The 20,045-nt window shown below is 48.5% G+C and overlaps 1 protein-coding gene across 2 annotated transcripts in view; it reads left to right on the top strand.

The window, feature by feature from the left end:
- The window catches only part of TOP3B (DNA topoisomerase III beta), a 195,793-nt gene that overhangs the window by 67,293 nt on the left and 108,455 nt on the right, over positions 1-20,045 (top strand). For both annotated transcript variants that reach the window (XM_063964784.1, XM_063964785.1), the window contains one exon: positions 3,967-4,041. In XM_063964784.1, coding sequence (XP_063820854.1) covers positions 3,967-4,041 — 75 coding nt within the window. The remainder of the gene's footprint in view (positions 1-3,966; positions 4,042-20,045) is intronic.

Below are 20,045 nucleotides of genomic sequence, written 5' to 3'. Positions count from 1 at the left end.
AGGTCTGGAGGAGGGGGAATTCCTGGTATCCCTGGATATCAAGGATGCGTACCTCCACATTCCGATTGGGCCGCCGCATCAAGCTTTTCTCCGATTCGCACTGTTAGACAGTCATTTTCAGTTCCAAGCCCTGCCATTCGGCCTCTCCACGGCACCAAGGGTATTCACAAAGGTGATGGCGGAGATGATGGTTCTCCTCCGCAGACAGGGAGTGAACATAATTCCGTATCTGGACGAATTGGTTATAAAGGCATCGTCCAAAGAGAAGCTGTTACAGTCCATTGTTCTCACGACCCACCTACTCAGGGAACACGGTTGGATCCCGAATCTTCGAAAATCACATTTGGTGCTGACCAGGAGGTTGTCCTTTCTGGGAATGATCCGCGACACGGAAGTGCAGAGGTTGTTTCTCCCGGAGGAAAAAGCGTTGGTGATACAAACAGTGGTCCGGGATGTCCTGAAGCCAGCCCGGGTGTCGGTTCATTAGTGCATTCGATTTCTGGGGAAGATGGTGGCCTCTTACGAGGCTCTGCAGTACGGGAGGTTTCATGCTCGACCGTTCCAACTGGATCTCCTGGACAAGTGGTCGGGATCTCATCTGCACATGCATCAGAGAATACGTCTGTCGCCAAAAGCCAGGCTACAATTACCTCCCCTTCTGAAGGGCCGCAGGTTTGGGATTCAGGACTGGATCCTTCTAACCACGGATGCAAGTCTCCGGGGCTGGGGCACAGTCACTCAAGGGGAGACCTTCCCAGAAGGTGGTCAAGTCTGGAAGCCGGCCTACCAATAAACATTCTGGAACTAAGAGCCGTCTACAACTGTCTTCTCCAAGCGGCTCATCTTCTGCAAGATCGAGTCATTCAAGTGCAGTCGGACAATGTAACGACAGTGGCTTACATAAACCGACAGGGCGAAACGAAGAGCAGAGCTGCAATGTCAGAGGTAACAAGAATCATCCTCTGGGCAGAAAAACACGCGTTGGCGCTGTCGGCAATCTTCATTCCGTGAGTAGACAACTGGGAAGCGGACTTCCTCAGCAGACACTATCTCCATCCAGGAGAGTGGGGACTCCATCCGGAGGTGTTCAGGGAGGTAACAGATCTTTGGGGTGTACCTCAAATAGACATGATGGCCTCTCGTCTCAACAAGAAGCTTTGGCGGTATTGTTCCAGGTCGAGGGACGCCCTGGTGACTCCGTGGGTGTTCTAGACGGAATATGTGTTTCATCCACTTCCACTCATTCCAAGAGTTCTAAAACTCATAAGGAGAACAAGAGTTCAGGCGATCCTCATTGCTCTGGACTGGCCAAGAAGGGCTTGGCACGCAGATCTTCTGGATCTACTACTAGAAGAGCCGAGGCCTCTTCCTCATTGGGAGGACCTGCTGCAGCAGGGGCCGTTCGCTTATCAAGACTTACCACGGCTACCTTTGACGGCATGGAGGTTGAACGCCAGATATTAGCTCTTAAGGGCATTCCGAACAAGGTTATTCCTACCCTGATACAGGCTAGGAAAGGAGTAACGTCTAAACATTACCATCGTATTTGGAAAAAATATGTATCTTGGTGTGAGTCCAAGAAGTTTCCTACGGTGGAGTTTCAACTGGGACGGTTTCTCTTCTTCCTGTAAGCAGGTGTGGATATGGGCCTGAGGTTGGGATCCGTAAAGGTCCAGATTTCGGCCCTATCTATTTTCTTCCAGAAACAATTGGCTTCCCTCCCGGAGGTTCAGACCTTTTTGAAGGGAGTTCTGCACATCCAGCCTACCTTTGTGCTGCCTACGGCACCATTGGATCTTAACGTGGTGCTGCAGTTTCTCCAATCGGATTGGTTCGAGCCTCTACAGGAGGTTGAGGTCAAGTTTCTCACATGGTAGGCTTTCACTTTGTTGGCCTTAGCTTCTGCTAGACGTGTGTCGGAGCTGGGGGCTTTGTCTTGTAAGAGCCCCTACTTGATCTTCCATGAAGATAGAGTTGAGCTCCGGACATATCAGCAGTTCCTTCCGAAGGTTGTGTAGGCAATTCATATCAACCAACCTATTGTGGTGCCAGTTGCTACTGACTCCTCATTTTCATCAAAGTCCTTGAATGTGGTAAGGGCTCTGAAAATCTATGTGAAGAGGACAGCTCGTCATAGAAAATCGGACTCTGTTTGTCCAGTATGATTCCAAGAAGCTTGGGTGTCCTGCTTCTAAGCAGACAATATCTCGCTGGATCAGGTTCACTATCCAGCATGCGTATTCTACGGCAGGATTGCCGTGTCCTACGTCTGTTAATGCCCACTCTACTTGTAAGGTGGGTTCTTCCTGGGCGGCTGCCCGGGGTGTCTCAGCTTTGCCGAGCGGCTACTTGGTCTGGGTCAAACACGTTTGCAAAGTTCTACAAGTTCGATACTTCAGTTCTGCAGGAGCCTCCGCGCTCTCCCTCCTGTTCTGGGAGCTTTGGTACATCCCCATGGTACTAATGTGAACCCCAGCATCCCCTAGGACGTAAGAGAAAATAGGATTTTAATTCCCTACCAGTAAATTCTTTTTTTGTAGTCCGTAGAGGATGCGGGGCGCTCGCCCAGCGCTTCATGATCCTGCAATGGTTACTTAGTTCAGTACTGCTTAGTTCTTGGTTAAGTACTGTTTTGTTACTTGGAAAGTAATCTTCTTCAACCGTTGCTGATGTTTCAAGCTAATTAGCTTGGTTTGCCTTGTGTGTGAGCTGGTGTGAATCTCGCCACTATCTGTGTAAAATCCTTCTCTCGAAGTTGTACGTCTCCTCGGGCACAGTTTCTAGACTGAGTCTGGTAGGAGGGGCATAGAGGGAGGAGCCAGCCCACACTCTCAAACTCTTAAAGTGCCTGTGGCTTCTAGTAGACCCGTCTATACCCCATGATACTAATGTGGACCTCAGCATCCTCTACGGACTACGAGAAAATGATTTACCGGTAGGTAATTCAAATCCTATTTATCATCAAGCATTTTACCAACAGCAGTTGAAGTGTGCAAAATATTGGGGTTGATGTATCAAGCAATGAAAAGAGTGGACAAGCGGAAAAGTTGCCCATAGAAACCAATCGGCATCTGCCTATCATTTTATAGACTGTACTTGCTAAATGCATCCTGAAAGCTGATTGGTTGGAGAGCGAAACGTCTTCACTGGTTCATTTCTCCCTCTTTTCACAGCTTAATAAATTAACTCCATAGTCGTATACAGTTTGTCGCTGTTATATAGGTTTCTCATGAGCTTACACCTTCTCCTTACATGGCATTTAGCACATTCCACTAATTCATGTGTACAAAAGATATAGGCTTCATCACTTTGATATTTGATCTATGTTTACACAATAATTCTGGTCCAAATTACCTTTTATTTAAAGTCATAATGATATAGTGAGACCACTCGCATGCAGTATACGCATTATCATATGCAAAATATGTCCATAAGTTTCATTGGGGGTACTTTTTTTTTATTTTTGTTTACCAATACATGAAATGTATTGTTTTGTTTTTTTAAATATCAAATAATACAGATTACAATAGAACATTGCCATCAAACTACTGACCTACTGTACTAAATAATTCAAAGCCGAATGGTATTACAAAAAAAGAAAAACCTTTTAGCAAAGCTCCCTGATAGACATCATAGGGGTTTATTTACTAAAGTGCTTGTTTTCAGAAGTGGAGATATTGCCCATGGCAACCAATCAGATTCTACTTAAGATTTACCTAGCACCTTCTAGAAGATAGTAACTTGAATCTGATTCGTTTCCATGGATAACATCTCCACTTCTGAAAACCCGCACTTCAGTAAATATACCCCTTAGTACCTTCTAAAGACATTCATGATTAAAAACTTACTACATTTAATTTCACCTATGATATCCTGTAAGCAAAGTGCTATAAATATATTAAGTGCTTGGCATGTATTATTAGTAGAGGTAGAACTGTTTATCCTGTGTTTCTCTTGCTTTCCCAGGTGGAAGGGCGTGGATGTGACTATGTTGTCTTGTGGCTGGACTGTGACAAGGAAGGAGAGAATATCTGCTTTGAGGTAACTACTTGCCATGTGCTTAGCCCTTGCTGTTGGACAAAGGAATGTTTTAGGATGCAAACGTGAAAGAGGAAAGATGTATGACGGGTCACCAGTAGAAGGTTCAATAAAACCAGTCACTTTTATGAAGCTCAAACAAATGTTGTTAGATGTAATCAGAGCTTCTCCCTCTGTTCCGCTTTAATGCGATCTGGGGACTCTGCGTATGTTGACATTGGGTAGAGGGACAGCCCAGTAGTGTAGGCACTATAAGTGTTAACTAAAAATTCTGCTCCCTCTAACCCAGGGGTGGGCAATTATTTCAGCTGGGGGGCCGCTTAACACTTCCAGCGAATATTCGAGGGCCACACACAAAATACTCAAAAAGAGTCCCCTTTTTACACATTACGGCAGACAGCGTGCCCTTTTTTACACAATACGGCAGACAGCGTCCCTCTTTTTACACATTACGGTAGACAGCGTCCCTCTTTTTACACATTACGGCAGACAGCGTGCCCTTTTTTACACATTACGGCACACAGCGTCCCTCTTTTTACACATTACGGCAGACAGCGTCCCTCTTTTTACACATTACGGCAGACAGCGTCCCTCTTTTTACACATTACGGCAGACAGCGTACCCTTTTTTACACATTACGGCAGACAGCGTCCCTCTTTTTACACATTACGGCAGACAGCGTGCCCTTTTTTACACATTACGGCAGACAGCGTCCCTCTTTTTACACATTACGGCAGACAGCGTCCCCTTTTTACACATTACGGCAGACAGTGTGCTCTTTTTACACATTACGGCAGACATCGTCCCCCTTTTTTACACATTACGGCAGACATCGTCCCCCTTTTTTACACATTACGGCAGACATCGTCCCCCTTTTTTACACATTACGGCAGACATCGTCCCCCTTTTTACACATTACGGCAGACAGCATCCCCCATTTTTACACATTACGGCAGACAGCATCCCCCATTTTTACACATTAAGGCAGACAGTCCCTACCCCCCTTTCCTCCCCTCCCCTAAACCCATATTGCAGTTTTTAATCCCCCTCCCTCCCCACCCCTAAACCTATATGGCAGCTTAAGCACTGATCCAGGGGTTGGCTGGACAGGGGGTTTACCTGTTTGTCTCCGTGACAAACGATCCCCGCTGTCCGAAGATCCGCGCTGCTGCTGGCCGGAGTCACCACTGATGTGGCCTCTCCTGCTCCGGCTCGCTGCCCGCCGCTTCTCCTCACTGGCCACCGCTTAATCTCCTCCTCACAGGCCGCCGCTCCTGGTCACTGCAGTGCCCGCTCCCCGTGCCGCCCAGCTAACAGAGGAAATCCCGGTCAGCTGACTCTGTGACGTGACCGGGATTTCCTCAGCGGCGCCGCGTCTGAGAGCAGTGCAATGACAAGCGGCCTGTCGGGCCGCTTGTCATTGCACTCTGGTGGGGCACAGCGGGCCAGGCAGGATCGGTCCGCGGGCCACATCCGGCCCGCGGGCCGCCTGTTGCCCACCCCTACTCTAACCCCTCCCATCCCTCTTGAGACCTCAGTTTTTTTCTTTAAGTGCCTAGGAGTAAAGCTGGGTACACACTTGTCCAATCCTTGGGAGAGCCGACTCCCCACCGACCAGTTTGCCCGACATTGGACAAGTGTGTACTCTCCGCTGACCAACCTGCACACCCGATCCTAGTCGACTGTCGAGTCTCCTAGTTTTTAAACCTGCTTAAAAACTAGGAGACCCGACCAACCAACCAGCACACTATCAGCATGGTGGCGGTGCGAGATCTGGAGAGATCCTGGCACCGTCCGCCACTGCACCAGGAATCGGTGGTCACGATGGCGGGAGGTGTGTATGGTATGGCGGCAGGAAGCAAGGTGGTGGGACCGGACTTTTCACTTTTGCAGAGTTTGGCAACGGGCGGCGTGTAGAATACCAGCGGCGCAGTTTACAATTTAAAAAAAATGTCTGCAAGATGGCCGTAGCACGAGAACGTGGAAAGCAATCTGATAGCGGATGAGAAGCGTTGAAGACCGCCTGAATATAGAAGACTGCGTGGAAGTCCTGGAATGACAGCGGTCATGCAAAAGAGCTTAAAGGCCACCGCCCTCCAGGGGAAGACACTGGGAAGTCCTGGGGTTGCCGGTGGCCATGTAAAAAAGCTTAAAGGCTGCCACCCCAGGTGAAGGTACTGTATAAAAAAATATTTGGTGTCATGTCTTTATTTTATTATTTCTTTTAGAGGGGGACCAGCATATGGGGGAGGCTTGCTGGGACCTGTGGTCCTACTGTACAAGACAATATTATTCCTTCACTAAGGGACTATCAACTCGGCACCCACTGCCCAAGTTCTGTCTGGCGTACACCAACAGGACCTCAACACTTCAGTATGTTTTCTTGGACCCAGTGTTGTCACTCTGTGAAGCTTTCATCCAAATACATCCAGTGGAAGTTCCAGAACAGGCTCACTGGGTCAAAGTTCTGACTTGTGAACACTAACAGAAAGTCTAACTAGGATCCAAACCCAACTAGTATGTCTTCTGGGATCCAGTATTACCACTCTGTGAAGTTTTCATCCAAATCCATCCAGTGGAAGGCTCAGAACAGGCCATACAGGGTCAAAGTTCTGCCCAGAGTACACCAATGGGAGGTCCGACTGGGACCCTAACCCCGCTAAACTTTGCCAGGATCCAGCTGGACCACTTCGCGTTGGTTTCATCCAAGTCGGTGCAGGGGTATCTGAATGCATAACTGGACAGACAAACAGACCAATGAATTTTATGTATAAGATTATTATTATTAAGTTTAGGCAGCGCATGATTTGTATTTTTGTCCCTATGTTGTATGCATTTAGTTATAATCTTCTGGGTTGAAATATATCTGTATGCACATTCTTCCTGAATTATTTTAGGCAGGATAATTTGTGATTGTCAGTGTGTTTAGGTCTGATTTTTCCTACAGTTTTCTTTCTGTGTTGCTTTTGACGGTTATTCAGACATGAGAGGGCAGACAAGACTTCCAAAAATAAACCGTCCATTTGCTGTCTTATATTATGAATGCTCCAGATGTAAGGCTAAGTTACCAAAGGCTCACGCAGAACCTGTGCACAGTCTCTGATAAAGATCCGCCAAAACAGCTGTCTGGTGCTGTAGCAGACCATCCGGCCATTCCAGAATGGGCTAGGTCAATGCCTCAGGCCATTGGGGAACGTACACGACAGGTGGATCGTCAATCTGAGTTCAGACTTCTCCCTTATTGTGCCCCATCAGAGCTTCAGTTTTCGTCTGATTCTTCCACCAAGCCCTTTGTGGACCCGTAACATTTGAAAATGCGTTTTCAATAGTGTTCCGAAAAGAATAGGTGCAGGACAGGGCCCCTAACATGCGGGGAGGACTTTCTGCATGCTCCAAAAGCAAACTAGCGCCCGGAAAGGTGCCATGGCTGGTTTGTGGGGGGGTTGTAGCACTTACCGAGGTGCTGGGCTTCCCCCAAGCTCTCCTCTGTGATTTGCGCACAGCATCTATTCACCAGGCAAAAGTTTTTCCACCCATGGGACACTGCGGGCCGTGGGTGGGGACGGTATCATGCAGGCTGTTTTAGCAGAGCACCACGATTAGGCCAGGGTGCATTTTGACACTTTAAAATTGGGACTAGCATGAACACTATCCAAGGTTTTGGCTTCCGTGGATAGGCTTCTTGCATCCACTGGGTCCGTATATAGCAAGAAGTGCTCCTTACAGTCACGACTGGTTTTACAGGTGATTCTGATTCTGTCACTTCCTCCTCTTTATTTAAACGTATGAAGTTATTAACTACGTTCCCATCTTTTTCACATTTTTCTGATGTTTTAAAAGAAGCCTGGCTAAAGACTGATAAGTTTGATGTATCTAGACATTTTCGGTTCTCTTACCCCTTTGCAGACGATGACACCACTCCTTGCTAGGTCCCACTACAGGTAGATGCTCCAACTGCACGTTTGACAAAAGCCACCGTAATCTTTCAGTAGTCTGTCCCCTTGAAAGACAAGCCAAACAGGAAGAGTAAAGCGCTCCTTAAGTCTTTGTTCGCCTTTGCAGTTGCCTCCCTTCACCCTATTTTAGCCATTGCACGTGTCAGTAATGCCATTGAATACTAGGTGGAGCAGATTTCAGCTGGCCTCCAGGCTGACACTGATATTTCTGTACTTTACTTGACCATACTCTGAATGCATCTGTTTATGTAGGCAACGCTTCTGTCTCCCCACTATCTCGCATTTCTACCTTGGTTGTTTCCATATGGCTTTCTCTTTAGCTCAGGTCTTGGGAAGCTGACCCAAAATCAAGCGGTTCTGACCTAAAGTCACTACGATTATCTTAGTCTACTGGCGGAAAGAGTCCCCATCTTCCCATCTCCGCTCTGAAATCCAAGACACATCATTTTTGTTCCTTTCGATTTTCGGGCAAAAGAAGATACCAGTCCTTTTGTGAAATGACTGGTTTCTTTTGCAGCGGTGCCTTTTGGACCCATGGTTGCACAGCCACTAGCCGTCCCACTCTCAAGGCTTCAGAGGAGCAGGCCAGGGGACCCAGTCACTTCTGCAGGTATTTGAGGCCCGATTGCTCAAGTTCTGGGATGCCTGGCTTCGGTCAGCCCAGGACCTTTAGGTAAAGGCATTTTGACCAGAGGTTACATCTTAGATTTGAATGGTCCGATTCCCCAAAGATTTTTTTTGCCACTCCTCTTCCCCTAGACCTCTCCAGACAGAAAGCTCTGTTCACTGCATTTCAGTCTCTCATAGAGTCCATAGTGGTTCTTTCATTTACCTTCCACTAGTGAGGGTTAGGTTTTTATCCTATCATTTTGCTGTACAGGTCCTTCCTTCCGATCCTGAATTTAAAGCAGTTGAATCGTCATCTGTTTTTTCTTCAGTTTTAAGATGGATTCCCTGCGCTCAGTCATCAGCTTCAGGGTCTTGGGTTTGAGATGGAATCCACCCTCGCCATCAACTTCCTTGAATTGAGGAAAGTCAGAAACGATCTGCTTCAAACCCAGTCAGAGCTCCTAGGCCCACACATTCGGATTCAATCGGACAATGCCACTACTGTTGTCTAAATAAAAAAGCTGGTTGGAACAAGGAGTCGTCCGGCAATGATGGAGGTGATATATAATGCTAACTGCTCAATTAATTTAATAATACCTCTAAGGTGAATGAAAGAGAGGGGTTATTCTAAACAAGAAAAATTAATAAAGTTTTCCCCAGCACACCAAGAGGTATCCGCGATAAGACTTGAACACTACATGATAATTGAAAATTCATAAATCTTAGTTACATATATTTCCAAAGATCTGGTTAAGCCACCTGGCTTTGGCAAGGCTTCCCTGATTCTGGTTGTCTCTAATGTTGCATGATAATAAAGCACCCACTCTGGGTCATATCATTGCTTGTTGTTGTTATGCCAAGGATAATAGGATATTCAAAAATATATCTAAATTGAGAGCCAGCTCACCTGCAGTCACCTCTATATCCTCCAAATGTCACTACAAGAACCGGCATGCCCTTCAAATGCTGGTCACATCTGTGCATCTCTGAACAGCAATATAAAATGTTAGTTGCTCAATCAATTGATGGAGGTGACTCTTATCCTCAGGTGGACAGAACATTGGGTTCCAGTCATCTCTGCCATCCACATTCCAGGGGCGGAGAACTAAGAGGCAAATTTCCTAAGTTGTCACACCGTTCATCCTTAAGTATTAGAACTCCATAAAGACGTATTTCAGCTGATTGCTAACCAGTGGGGCATGACAGACATTGACCTCATGGCCACTGGCTTGAACAACATGCTCCCCCATTACAGGGCTCACTTGAGACTCCCAGACAGTCTATGTTGACGCCATGGCCATGACAGCACCCTATTCCTTCCGCATGGAATTTCTCTGACGTCCTAGTGGATGCTGGGTACTCCGTAAGGACCATGGGGAATAGACGGGCTCCGCAGGAGACTGGGCACTCTTATAAGAAAGATTAGGTACTATATCTGGTGTGCACTGGCTCCTCCCTCTATGCCCCTCCTCCAGATCTCAGTTAGAATCTGTGCCCGGCCAGAGCTGGATGCACCTAGTGGGCTCTCCTGAGCTTACTAGAAAAGAAAGTATTTGTTAGGTTTTTTATTTTCAGTGAGATCTGCTGGCAACAGACTCACTGCTACGAGGGACTGAGGGGAGAGAAGCAAACCTACCTGCTTGCAGCTAGCTTGTGCTTCTAAGGCTACTGGACACCATTAGCTCCAGAGGGATCGAACACAGGGCCCGACCTCGATCGTCCGTTCCCGGAGCCGCGCCGCCGTCCCCCTTGCAGAGCCAGAAGACGGAAGAACCAGGAGAAAATCGGCGGCTGAAGACTCCGGTCTTCAATAAGGTAGCGCACAGCACTGCAGCTGTGCGCCATTGCTCCCACAGCACATCACACGCTCCGGTCACTGGTGGGTGCAGGGCGCTGGGGGGGGGGGGGCGCCCTGGGCTGCAATAAGTATACCTTTTTGGCAAATGTGCACATAATACAGTTATAAACTGTATATGTGCCTAATCCCCCGTCATTAACATTATTAAAAAAGCGGGAGAAGCCCGCCGCGGAGGGGGCGGGGCTATCTCCCTCAGCACACCGGCGCCATTTTCTCTTCACAGCTCCGCTGGAAGGACGCTCCCCAGGCTCTTCCCTGCAGTATACACTACAAGAAGGGTAAAAAAGAGAGGGGGGGGGGCACATAAATTTAGGCGCAAAAGGTGATATAAGCAGCTATTGGGGGAAAATTCACTTTGTGTTAGTGTAAATCCCTCTGTTATATAGCGCTCTGGTGTGTGCTGGCATACTCTCTCTCTGTCTCCCCAAAGGACTTTGTGGGGTCCTGTCCTCAGTCAGAGCATTCCCTGTGTGTGTGCGGTGTGTCTGTACGGCTGTGTCGACATGTTTGATGAGGACGCTTACGTGGAGGCGGAGCAGGAGCCGATAAGTGTGATGTCGCCCCCTGCGGGGCCGACACCAGAGTGGATGGATATGTGGAAGGTATTAACCGACCGTGTCAACTCCTTGCATAAAAGGTTCGATGACGTAACAGCTTTGGGACAGCCGGCATCTCAGCCCGCGCCTGCCCAGGCGTCTCAGAGGCCATCAGGGGCTCAAAAACGCCCGCTACCTCAGATGGCAGACACAGATGTCGACACGGAGTCTGACTCCAGTGTAGACGAGGATGAGACAAATGTACAGTCCACAAGGGCCATCCGATGCATGATTACGGCAATGAAAAATGTGTTGCACATTTCTGACATTAACCCGGTTACCACTAAAAAGGGTATTATGTTTGGGGAGAAAAAGCAGCCAGTGACTTTTCCCCCATCTGATGAGTTAAATGAATTGTGTGAAGAAGCGTGGTGTTCCCCAGATAAGAAATTAGTGATTTCTAAGAGGTTACTAATGGCGTACCCTTTCCCGCCAACGGACAGGTTACGTTGGGAAACATCCCCTAGGGTGGACAAGGCGCTCACACGCTTATCAAAAAAGGTGGCACTGCCGTCTCAGGACACGGCCGCCTTAAAGGAGCCTGCAGATAGAAAGCAGGAGTCTATCCTGAAGTCTGTGTATACACACTCAGGTACTATACTGAGACCTGCAATTGCTTCAGCATGGATGTGTAGTGCTGCAGCTGCTTGGTCTGATACCCTGTCAGATAACATTGATTCCCTTGACAGGGATACTATTTTGCTAACCATAGAGCATATTAAAGACGTCGTCTTATATATGAGGGATGCACAGAGGGACATTTGCCGGCTGGCATCTAGAATTAATGCAATGTCCATTTCTGCCAGGAGAGTATTATGGACTCGGCAGTGGACAGGTGATGCTGATTCTAAAAGGCACATGGAGGTTTTGCCTTATAAGGGTGAGGAATTGTTTGGGGACAGTCTCTCGGACCTCGTATCCACAGCAACAGCTGGGAAGTCGACTTTTTTACCTCCGGTTCCCTCACAGCCTAAGAAAGCACCGTATTATCAAGTACAGTCCTTTCGGCCTCAGAAAGGCAAGCGGGTCAGAGGCGCGTCCTTTCTGCCCAGAGGCAGGGGTAGAGGGAAAAAGCTGCACCAGACAGCCAGTTCCCAGGAACAAAAATCCTCCCCTGCTTCCACTAAGTCCACCGCATGACGCTGGGGCTCCACAGGTGGGGCGCGTCTCCGGAACTTCAGCGACCAGTGGGTTCGCTCACAGGTGGATCTCTGGGTTCTACAAGTGGTATCTCAGGGATACAAGCTGAAGTTCGAGGCGTCTCCCCCTCGCCGTTACCTCAAATCAGCCTTGCCAGCTGCTCCCAAGGAAAGGGAGGTAGTACTGGCGGCAATTCACAAGCTGTACCTTCAGCAGGTGATAATCCAAGTTCCTCTCCTTCAACAGGGACGGGGTTACTATTCCACAATGTTTGTGGTACCGAAACCAGACGGTTCGGTGAGACCCATTCTAAATTTGAAATCCTTGAACACTTATATAAGGAAGTTCAAGTTCAAAATGGAATCGCTCAGGGCGGTTATTGCAAGCCTGGAAGAGGGGGATTTTATGGTGTCACTGGACATCAAGGATGCTTACCTACATGTCCCCATTTACCCACCTCACCAGGAGTACCTCAGGTTTGTGGTTCAGGACTGTCATTACCAATTCCAGACGTTGCCGTTTGGTCTGTCCACGGCACCGAGGGTATTTACCAAGGTCATGACCGAAATGATGATACTCCTTCGAAAGAAGGGAGTTATAATTATCCCGTACTTGGACGATCTCCTTATAAAGGCAAGGTCCAAGGAGCAGTTGTTAGTCGGAGTAGCACTATCTCGGGAAGTGCTACAACAGCACGGCTGGATTCTGAATATCCCAAAGTCGCAGCTGATTCCTACGACGCGTCTGCTGTTCTTGGGCATGATTCTGGACACAGAACAGAAGAAGGTGTTTCTCCCGGAGGAGAAGGCCCAGGAATTGTCATCTCTGGTCAGGGACCTCCTGAAACCAAAACAGGTGTCGGTGCATCACTGCACGCGAGTCCTGGGAAAGATGGTAGCTTCTTACGAAGCAATTCCCTTCGGCAGGTTCCATGCAAGGATCTTTCAGTGGGATCTGTTAGACAAGTGGTCCGGATCGCATCTTCAGGTGCATCGGTTGATCACCCTGTCCCCGAGGGCCAGGGTGTCTCTGCTGTGGTGGCTGCAGAGTGCTCATCTTCTCGAGGGCCGCAGATTCGGCATTCAGGACTGGGTCCTGGTGACCACGGATGCAAGCCTCCGAGGGTGGGGGGCAGTCACTCAGGGAAGAAACTTCCAAGGACAGTGGTCGAGTCAGGAGACTTCCCTACACATAAATATTCTGGAACTAAGGGCCATTTACAATGCCCTGAGTTAAGCAGAACCCCTGCTTCAAAACCAACCGGTGCTGATTCAGTCAGACAACATCACGGCGGTCGCCCATGTAAACCGACAGGGCGGCACAAGAAGCAGGATGGCGATGGCAGAAGCCACAAGGATTCTTCGATGGGCGGAGAATCACGTGCTAGCACTGTCAGCGGTGTTCATTCCGGGAGTGGACAACTGGGAAGCAGACTTCCTCAGCAGGCACGACCTCCACCCGGGAGAGTGGGGACTTCATCCAGAAGTCTTCAAGCTGATTGTAAATCGTTGGGAAAGGCCACAGGAGGACATGATGGCGTCCCGCCTCAACAAAAAGCTAAAAAGATATTGCGCCAGGTCAAGGGACCCTCAGGCGATAGCTGTGGACGCTCTAGTGACACCGTGGGTATACCAGTCGGTTTATGTGTTCCCTCCTCTTTCTCTCATACCAAAGGTACTGAGGATTATAAGAAAGAGAGGAGTAAGAACTATACTCATCGTTCCGGATTGGCCAAGAAGAACTTGGTACCCGGAACTACAAGAAATGATCTCAGAGGACCCTTGGCCTCTGCCGCTCCGACAGGACCTGCTACAGCGGGGGCCCTGTCTGTTCCAAGACTTACCGTGGCTGCGTTTGACGGCATGGCGGTTGAGCGCCGGATCCTAATGGAAAAGGGCATTCCAGATGAAGTCATTCCTACGCTGATTAAAGCTAGGAAGAATGTGACCGCAAAACATTATCACCGCATATGGCGAAAATATGTTGCTTGGTGTGAGGCCAGGAAGGCCCCAACAGAGGAATTTCAGCTGGGTCGATTTCTGCACTACCTACAGTCAGGAGTGACTATGGGCCTAAAATTGGGATCCATTAAAGTCCAGATTTCGGCCCTGTCTATTTTCTTTCAAAAAGAACTGGCTTCACTGCCTGAAGTTCAGACGTTTGTTAAGGGAGTGCTGCATATTCAGCCCCATTTTGTGCCTCCAGTGGCACCTTGGGATCTCAACGTTGTGTTGGATTTCCTAAAATCACATTGGTTTGAGCCACTTCAGACCGTGGAGTTGAAGTATCTCACGTGGAAGGTAGTCATGCTGTTGGCCTTGGCCTCAGCTAGGCGTGTGTCAGAATTGGCGGCTTTGTCCTGTAAAAGCCCATATCTGATTTCCATATGGACAGGGCAGAATTGAGGACTCGTCCCCAATTTCTCCCAAAGGTGGTATCAGCGTTTCATTTGAACCAACCGATTGTGGTGCCTGCGGCTACTCGGGACTTGGAGGATTCCAAGTTGCTGGACGTAGTCCGGGCCCTGAAAATCTATGTTTCCAGGACGGCTAGAGTCAGGAAAACTGACTCGCTGTTTATCCTGCATGCACCCAACAAGCTGGGTGCTCCTGCTTCAAAGCAGACTATTGCTCGCTGGATCTGTAGCACGATTCAACTTGCACATTCTGCGGCTGGACTGCCGCATCCTAAATCAGTAAAAGCCCATTCCACAAGGAAGGTGGGCTCTTCTTGGGCGGCTGCCCGAGGGGTCTCGGCTTTACAACTTTGCCGAGCTGCTACTTGGTCGGGATCAAACACTTTTGCAAAATTCTACAAGTTTGATACCCTGGCTGAGGAGGACCTTGAGTTTGCTCATTCGGTGCTGCAGAGTCATCCGCACTCTCCCGCACGTTTGGAAGCTTTGGTATAATCCCCATGGTCCTTACGGAGTACCCAGCATCCACTAGGACGTCAGAGAAAATAAGAATTTACTCACCGGTAATTCTATTTCTCGTAGTCCGTAGTGGATGCTGGGAGCCCGTCCCAAGTGCGGACTTTCTGCAATACATGTATATAGTTATTGCTTAACTATAGGGTTTTGTTATGAGCCATCTGTTGAATGAGGCTCAGTTGTTGTTCATACTGTTAACTGGGTATAGTTATCACAAGTTGTACGGTGTGATTGGTGTGGCTGGTATGAGTCTTACCCTGGATTCCAAATCCTTTCCTAGTAATGTCAGCTCTTCCGGGCACAGTTTCCCTAACTGAGGTCTGGAGGAGGGGCATCGAGGGAGGAGCCAGTGCACACCAGATATAGTACCTAATCTTTCTTTAAAGAGTGCCCAGTCTCCTGCGGAGCCCGTCTATTCCCCATGGTCCTTACGGAGTACCCAGCATCCACTACGGACTACGAGAAATAGAATTACCGGTGAGTAAATTCTTATTATCTATTCCCACCATTATCCATGCTATCAAAGGTTTTCAAGCGAGTTCGACAGAAAGGCCTTCCAGTTAGTCTAGTGGCTCTAGACTGGCCCCATCTATAATAGTACAACCTTTTTCAGGGCATGCAGGTGGATGTTTCAGCTTCCTCAACAAGAGGACTTACTCCATCAGGGCCCATGTTGTAACCTGGATTTAAGTCATCTGGCTTTGACAGCATGGCTGTTGAGACCCAGATCTTAAGAGCATGTGTTTTTTCTAGACCAGTGATCCAGACAATGACCCAGATTCGTAAACAGGTCACTTCCAAGATTTACTATCCGTTCTGTTCTGAGCGTTTGGGTTTTCCTGCCGCTGTTTCGTTTGGCATGTCTTTTATCCTTCCTTCAATAGGGTCTAACACAGGGTCTCTCAAGGGTTGGGTCTTGGCCTTATCAATCCTTTTTGAAAGGAGTTTTGCTACCATTCCAGAGGTACAGACTTTCCTTCAGGGCATACTCCAAATCCAGACTCTGAGTCTTCCTTGGGATCTGAATCTTGTACTATAAGCTATTCAGAAGACTTCTGTTGAGCCTCTGGAGACAGTTGAACTGTGCTACCTTACCTTGAAGATTTCGTCTGCAAGATGGGTTTCAGAATTGGCTGCTTTATCTTGTAAGGTCCCCTTCATCTTTCATTCCGTTAGGGTGGTGTTTAGGACTAAGCCACTTTTTTTTTTTTTTTTTATCAAAGGTGGTCTCTCGGTTCCATCTGAATCAGAATATCATTGTTATGGCCTTTACAGGGGTCTTTTTACGGCCTCTCAGTCTTCATTCATGGATCTTATGACTGTGGTCCGTGCACTTTGTATTTACCTGGACCGCACGTCATTGCCTTAGTCGCATGGACTTCTTATTGAGCTTGATTGATGCTCCTGAGTGTGGTTGGCTGGCATCTAAAAACTTCATTGCTTTGTGGATTACTTCTACAATCTGCTAGGCTTACGTCTCTTCAGATAAACCTGTTTCTACCTCTCACCGGGCTCATTCCACTTATGCAGTCGGGTCTTTGTGGGCTAATTTTGGGCCTAAGATTTCACTTACGGCTTAACGGACGATGTTGCATGTGATATCTTTGGACAACCCCCCCCCCCCCCCCCACGATTGCCACTTCTCTTGATTGGCTTGCTTTGTGAAGTCCCAGAGTCAACATACGCAGTGTGCTATGGATTGGATGAAAGGGGAAATTGGATTTTTGTACTCACTGTGAAATCCCTTTCTCGTAATGCTGGGGGACACTGCGTTCCCTCCCAGTCTTGTTGTTCTTACATGTTCTGTTTATTTTCTCCAGTTTCTGATTCTCTTTGGTTATTACTGTAGTTTATTTCTGGTTCTTAACCTGTGCATCTTAGTTAGACAAAATTGAGGTCTCATGGGGGATCGGAGAGGTTAGAGGGAGGTGAAGTTTCCAGTTAACACTTTTAGTGCCTACACTCCTGGCCAGTCCATCTACCCACAGTCAACATCCGCTGTGACCCCCAGATGGATTCCAAGGAATGGATGTTAAGGGGAGTACAAAAATCTAATTTCTCTTACGTCCTAGAGGATGCTGGGGACTCTGTAAGGACCATGGGTATAGACGGGCTCCGCAGGAGACATTAGCACCTAAAAGAACTTTCTATTATGGTGTGCACTGGCTCCTCCCTCTATGCCCCTCCTCCAGACCTCAGTTAGCTCTTGTGCCCAGAGGAGATAGGGTGCATTACAGGAGCTCTCCTGAGTTTTCTGTAAAAAGAATTTTGTTAGGTTTTTTATTTTCAGGGAGCTCTGCTGGCAACAGACTCCCTGCATCGTGGGACTGAGGGGAGAGAAGCAGACCCACTTCTTAAGAGTTAAGGGCTCTGCTTCTTAGGCTACTGGACACCATTAGCTCCAGAGGGAGTCGGAACACAGGTCTCACCCTGGGGTTCGTCCCGGAGCCGCGCCGCCATCCTCCTCACAGATGCCGGAAAAAAGAAGCCGGGTGAGTATGACAGATCAGAAGACGTCAGGTGGCAGACGTCAGGCGGCAGAAGACGTCAGGCGGCAGAAGACTTCAGATCTTCATGAGGTACCTGCTGCGCGCCATTGCTCCCACATTTACACACACACATGGCACTGATGGGTGCAGGGCGCGGGGGGGGGGGGGGGGGGGGGGGCGCGCGCGCGCCGGGCAGCAATAAACCTCGTTTTTAGGCAAGAAGCATGTAGTTAGGCTAAACTACGAATCCCTGCCATTTTTTTTTCAAAATCTCGAGCGGGACTGAAGCCTGCCGCGCGAGGGGTTGGAGCTTGATCACTCAGCACTAACCAGCGCCATTTTCTCCACAGAGGCTGCAGAGAACGCTGGCTCCCCGGACTCTCCCCTGCTGAACATCAGAGGGCTGAAAATAAGAGAGGGGGGCACATATTTAAAGCGCAGTGAGTGGGGAATTCTGTATACATTTATATGTAAAAGCACTATTTTGTTTTTTTTTTCCCTGGGTCAGTTGGCGCTGGTGTGTGCTGGCATACTCTCTCTCTGTCTCTCCAAAGGGCCTTCTTTGGGGAAATTGTCCCCTTATAGTTATATCCCAGTGTGTGTGTGTGGGGTGTCGGTACGTGTGTCGGCATGTCAGAAACGGAAGGCTTATCCAAAGAGGAGGTGAAACAGATGAGTGGTGTGTCTCAGTCGGCGGTGCCGACTCAGGATTGGATGAATATGTGGCATATGTTAAATGCTAGTGTAGCTTCACTGCATGAAAGACTGGACAAAGCAGAGTCCAGAGCGTCGGCAGGTAATCAATCTACAGATTGTGCCGACTCACAGGACCCGTCGGGGTCTCAGAAACATCCCTTCTCACAAATAAGGGACACAGATACCGACACGGACTCTGATTCCAGTGTCGACTATGATGAAGTAAGGTTGCACCCCAGGGTGACAAAAAGTATTCAGTGCATGATTATTGCAATAAAAGATGTGTTACATATCACTGATGAGCCCTCGGTGCCCGACACGAGGATACACATGTTTAAGGGAATGAAACAAGTTATAAACTTTCCTCCTTCCCATGAAATGAATGAGTTATGTGGAAAAGCTTGGGAAACTCCAGATAAGAAACTGCAGATTCCCAAAAGGGTTCTTATGGCGTACCCTTTCCCTACACAGGACAGGGTAAGTTGGGAATCCTCTCCCACAGTGGACAAAGCCTTAACACGCCTTTCCAAGAAGGTGGCGCTACCGTCTCCTGACACAGCGGCCCTCAAGGACCCTGCGGACCGCAGGCAAGAGACTACACTAAAGTCTATCTACACTCATACTGGTACTTTGCTTAGACCGGCAATTGCGTCGGCATGGGTATGTAGTGCAGTAGCAGCTTGGACAGATACACTGTCAGCTGACCTTGATACCCTAGATAGGGATACAATTTTGAATTTTGTTAACATTAGCTCATATTAAGGACGCAGTCTTATATAAGAGGGACGCTCAAAGAGACATTGGTTTACTGGGTTCAAGAGCCAATGCTATGGCTATTTCGGCAAGAAGAGCCTTGTGGATCCGCCAATGGACGGGGGATGCAGACTCAAAAAGGCATATGGAGGTTTTACCTTACAAAGGTGATGTATTGTTTGGGGACGGCCTCGCGGACCTGATCTCTACAGCTACCGCGGGTAAGTCGACCTTTTTACCTTTTTTCCCCAACAGCAAAAGAAACCCCCACAATATCAGATGCAGTCCTTTCGGTCGCATAGATCCAGAAGAGGTCGGGGCTCCTCTTTCCTCGCCGGAGGTGAGGGTAGAGGCAAGAGGACACCTGCTGCGGCTGGTTCCCAAGAGCAGAAGTCCTCCCCGGCTTCCGCTAAGTCCACCGCATGACGCTGGGGCTCCCCTGCGGGAGTCCGCTCAGATGGGGGCACGCCTTCGACTATTCAGCCAAGTCTGGGTTCAGTCAGACGTGGACTCTTGGGTGATAGAAATAGTCTCCCAGGGCTACAAGCTGGAATTCGAAGAGGTGCCCCCACGCCGATTTTTCAAGTTGGCTTTACCAGCTTCTACTCCAGAGCGGGAAGTAGTGCTAGCTGCAATTCAAACGCTGTGTCAACAGCGAGTGATTATCAGGGTTCCCCTGAGCCAACAGGGAAAAGGGTATTATTCAACCCTATTTGTGGTCCCGAAGCCGGATGGTTCGGTCAGGCCCATTTTAAACCTAAAATCCCTGAACCTGTACCTGAAAAGATTCAAATTCAAGATGGAATCGCTCCGAGCGGTGATAGCCTGCCTGGAAGGGGGGGATTTTATGGTGTCACTGGACATAAAGGATGCTTACCTTCATGTCCCCATATATCCCTCTCATCAGGAGTACCTGAGAATCGCGGTACAGGATTGTCATTACCAGTTTCAGACGTTGCCGTTTGGGCTGTCCACGGC

Source organism: Pseudophryne corroboree, chromosome 1 (assembly GCF_028390025.1).
Source record: "Pseudophryne corroboree isolate aPseCor3 chromosome 1, aPseCor3.hap2, whole genome shotgun sequence".
NCBI lineage: Eukaryota > Metazoa > Chordata > Amphibia > Anura > Myobatrachidae > Pseudophryne > Pseudophryne corroboree.
The sequence above is the reverse complement of the archived record's forward strand: the minus strand, read 5'-3'. Positions and strand labels throughout refer to the sequence as shown.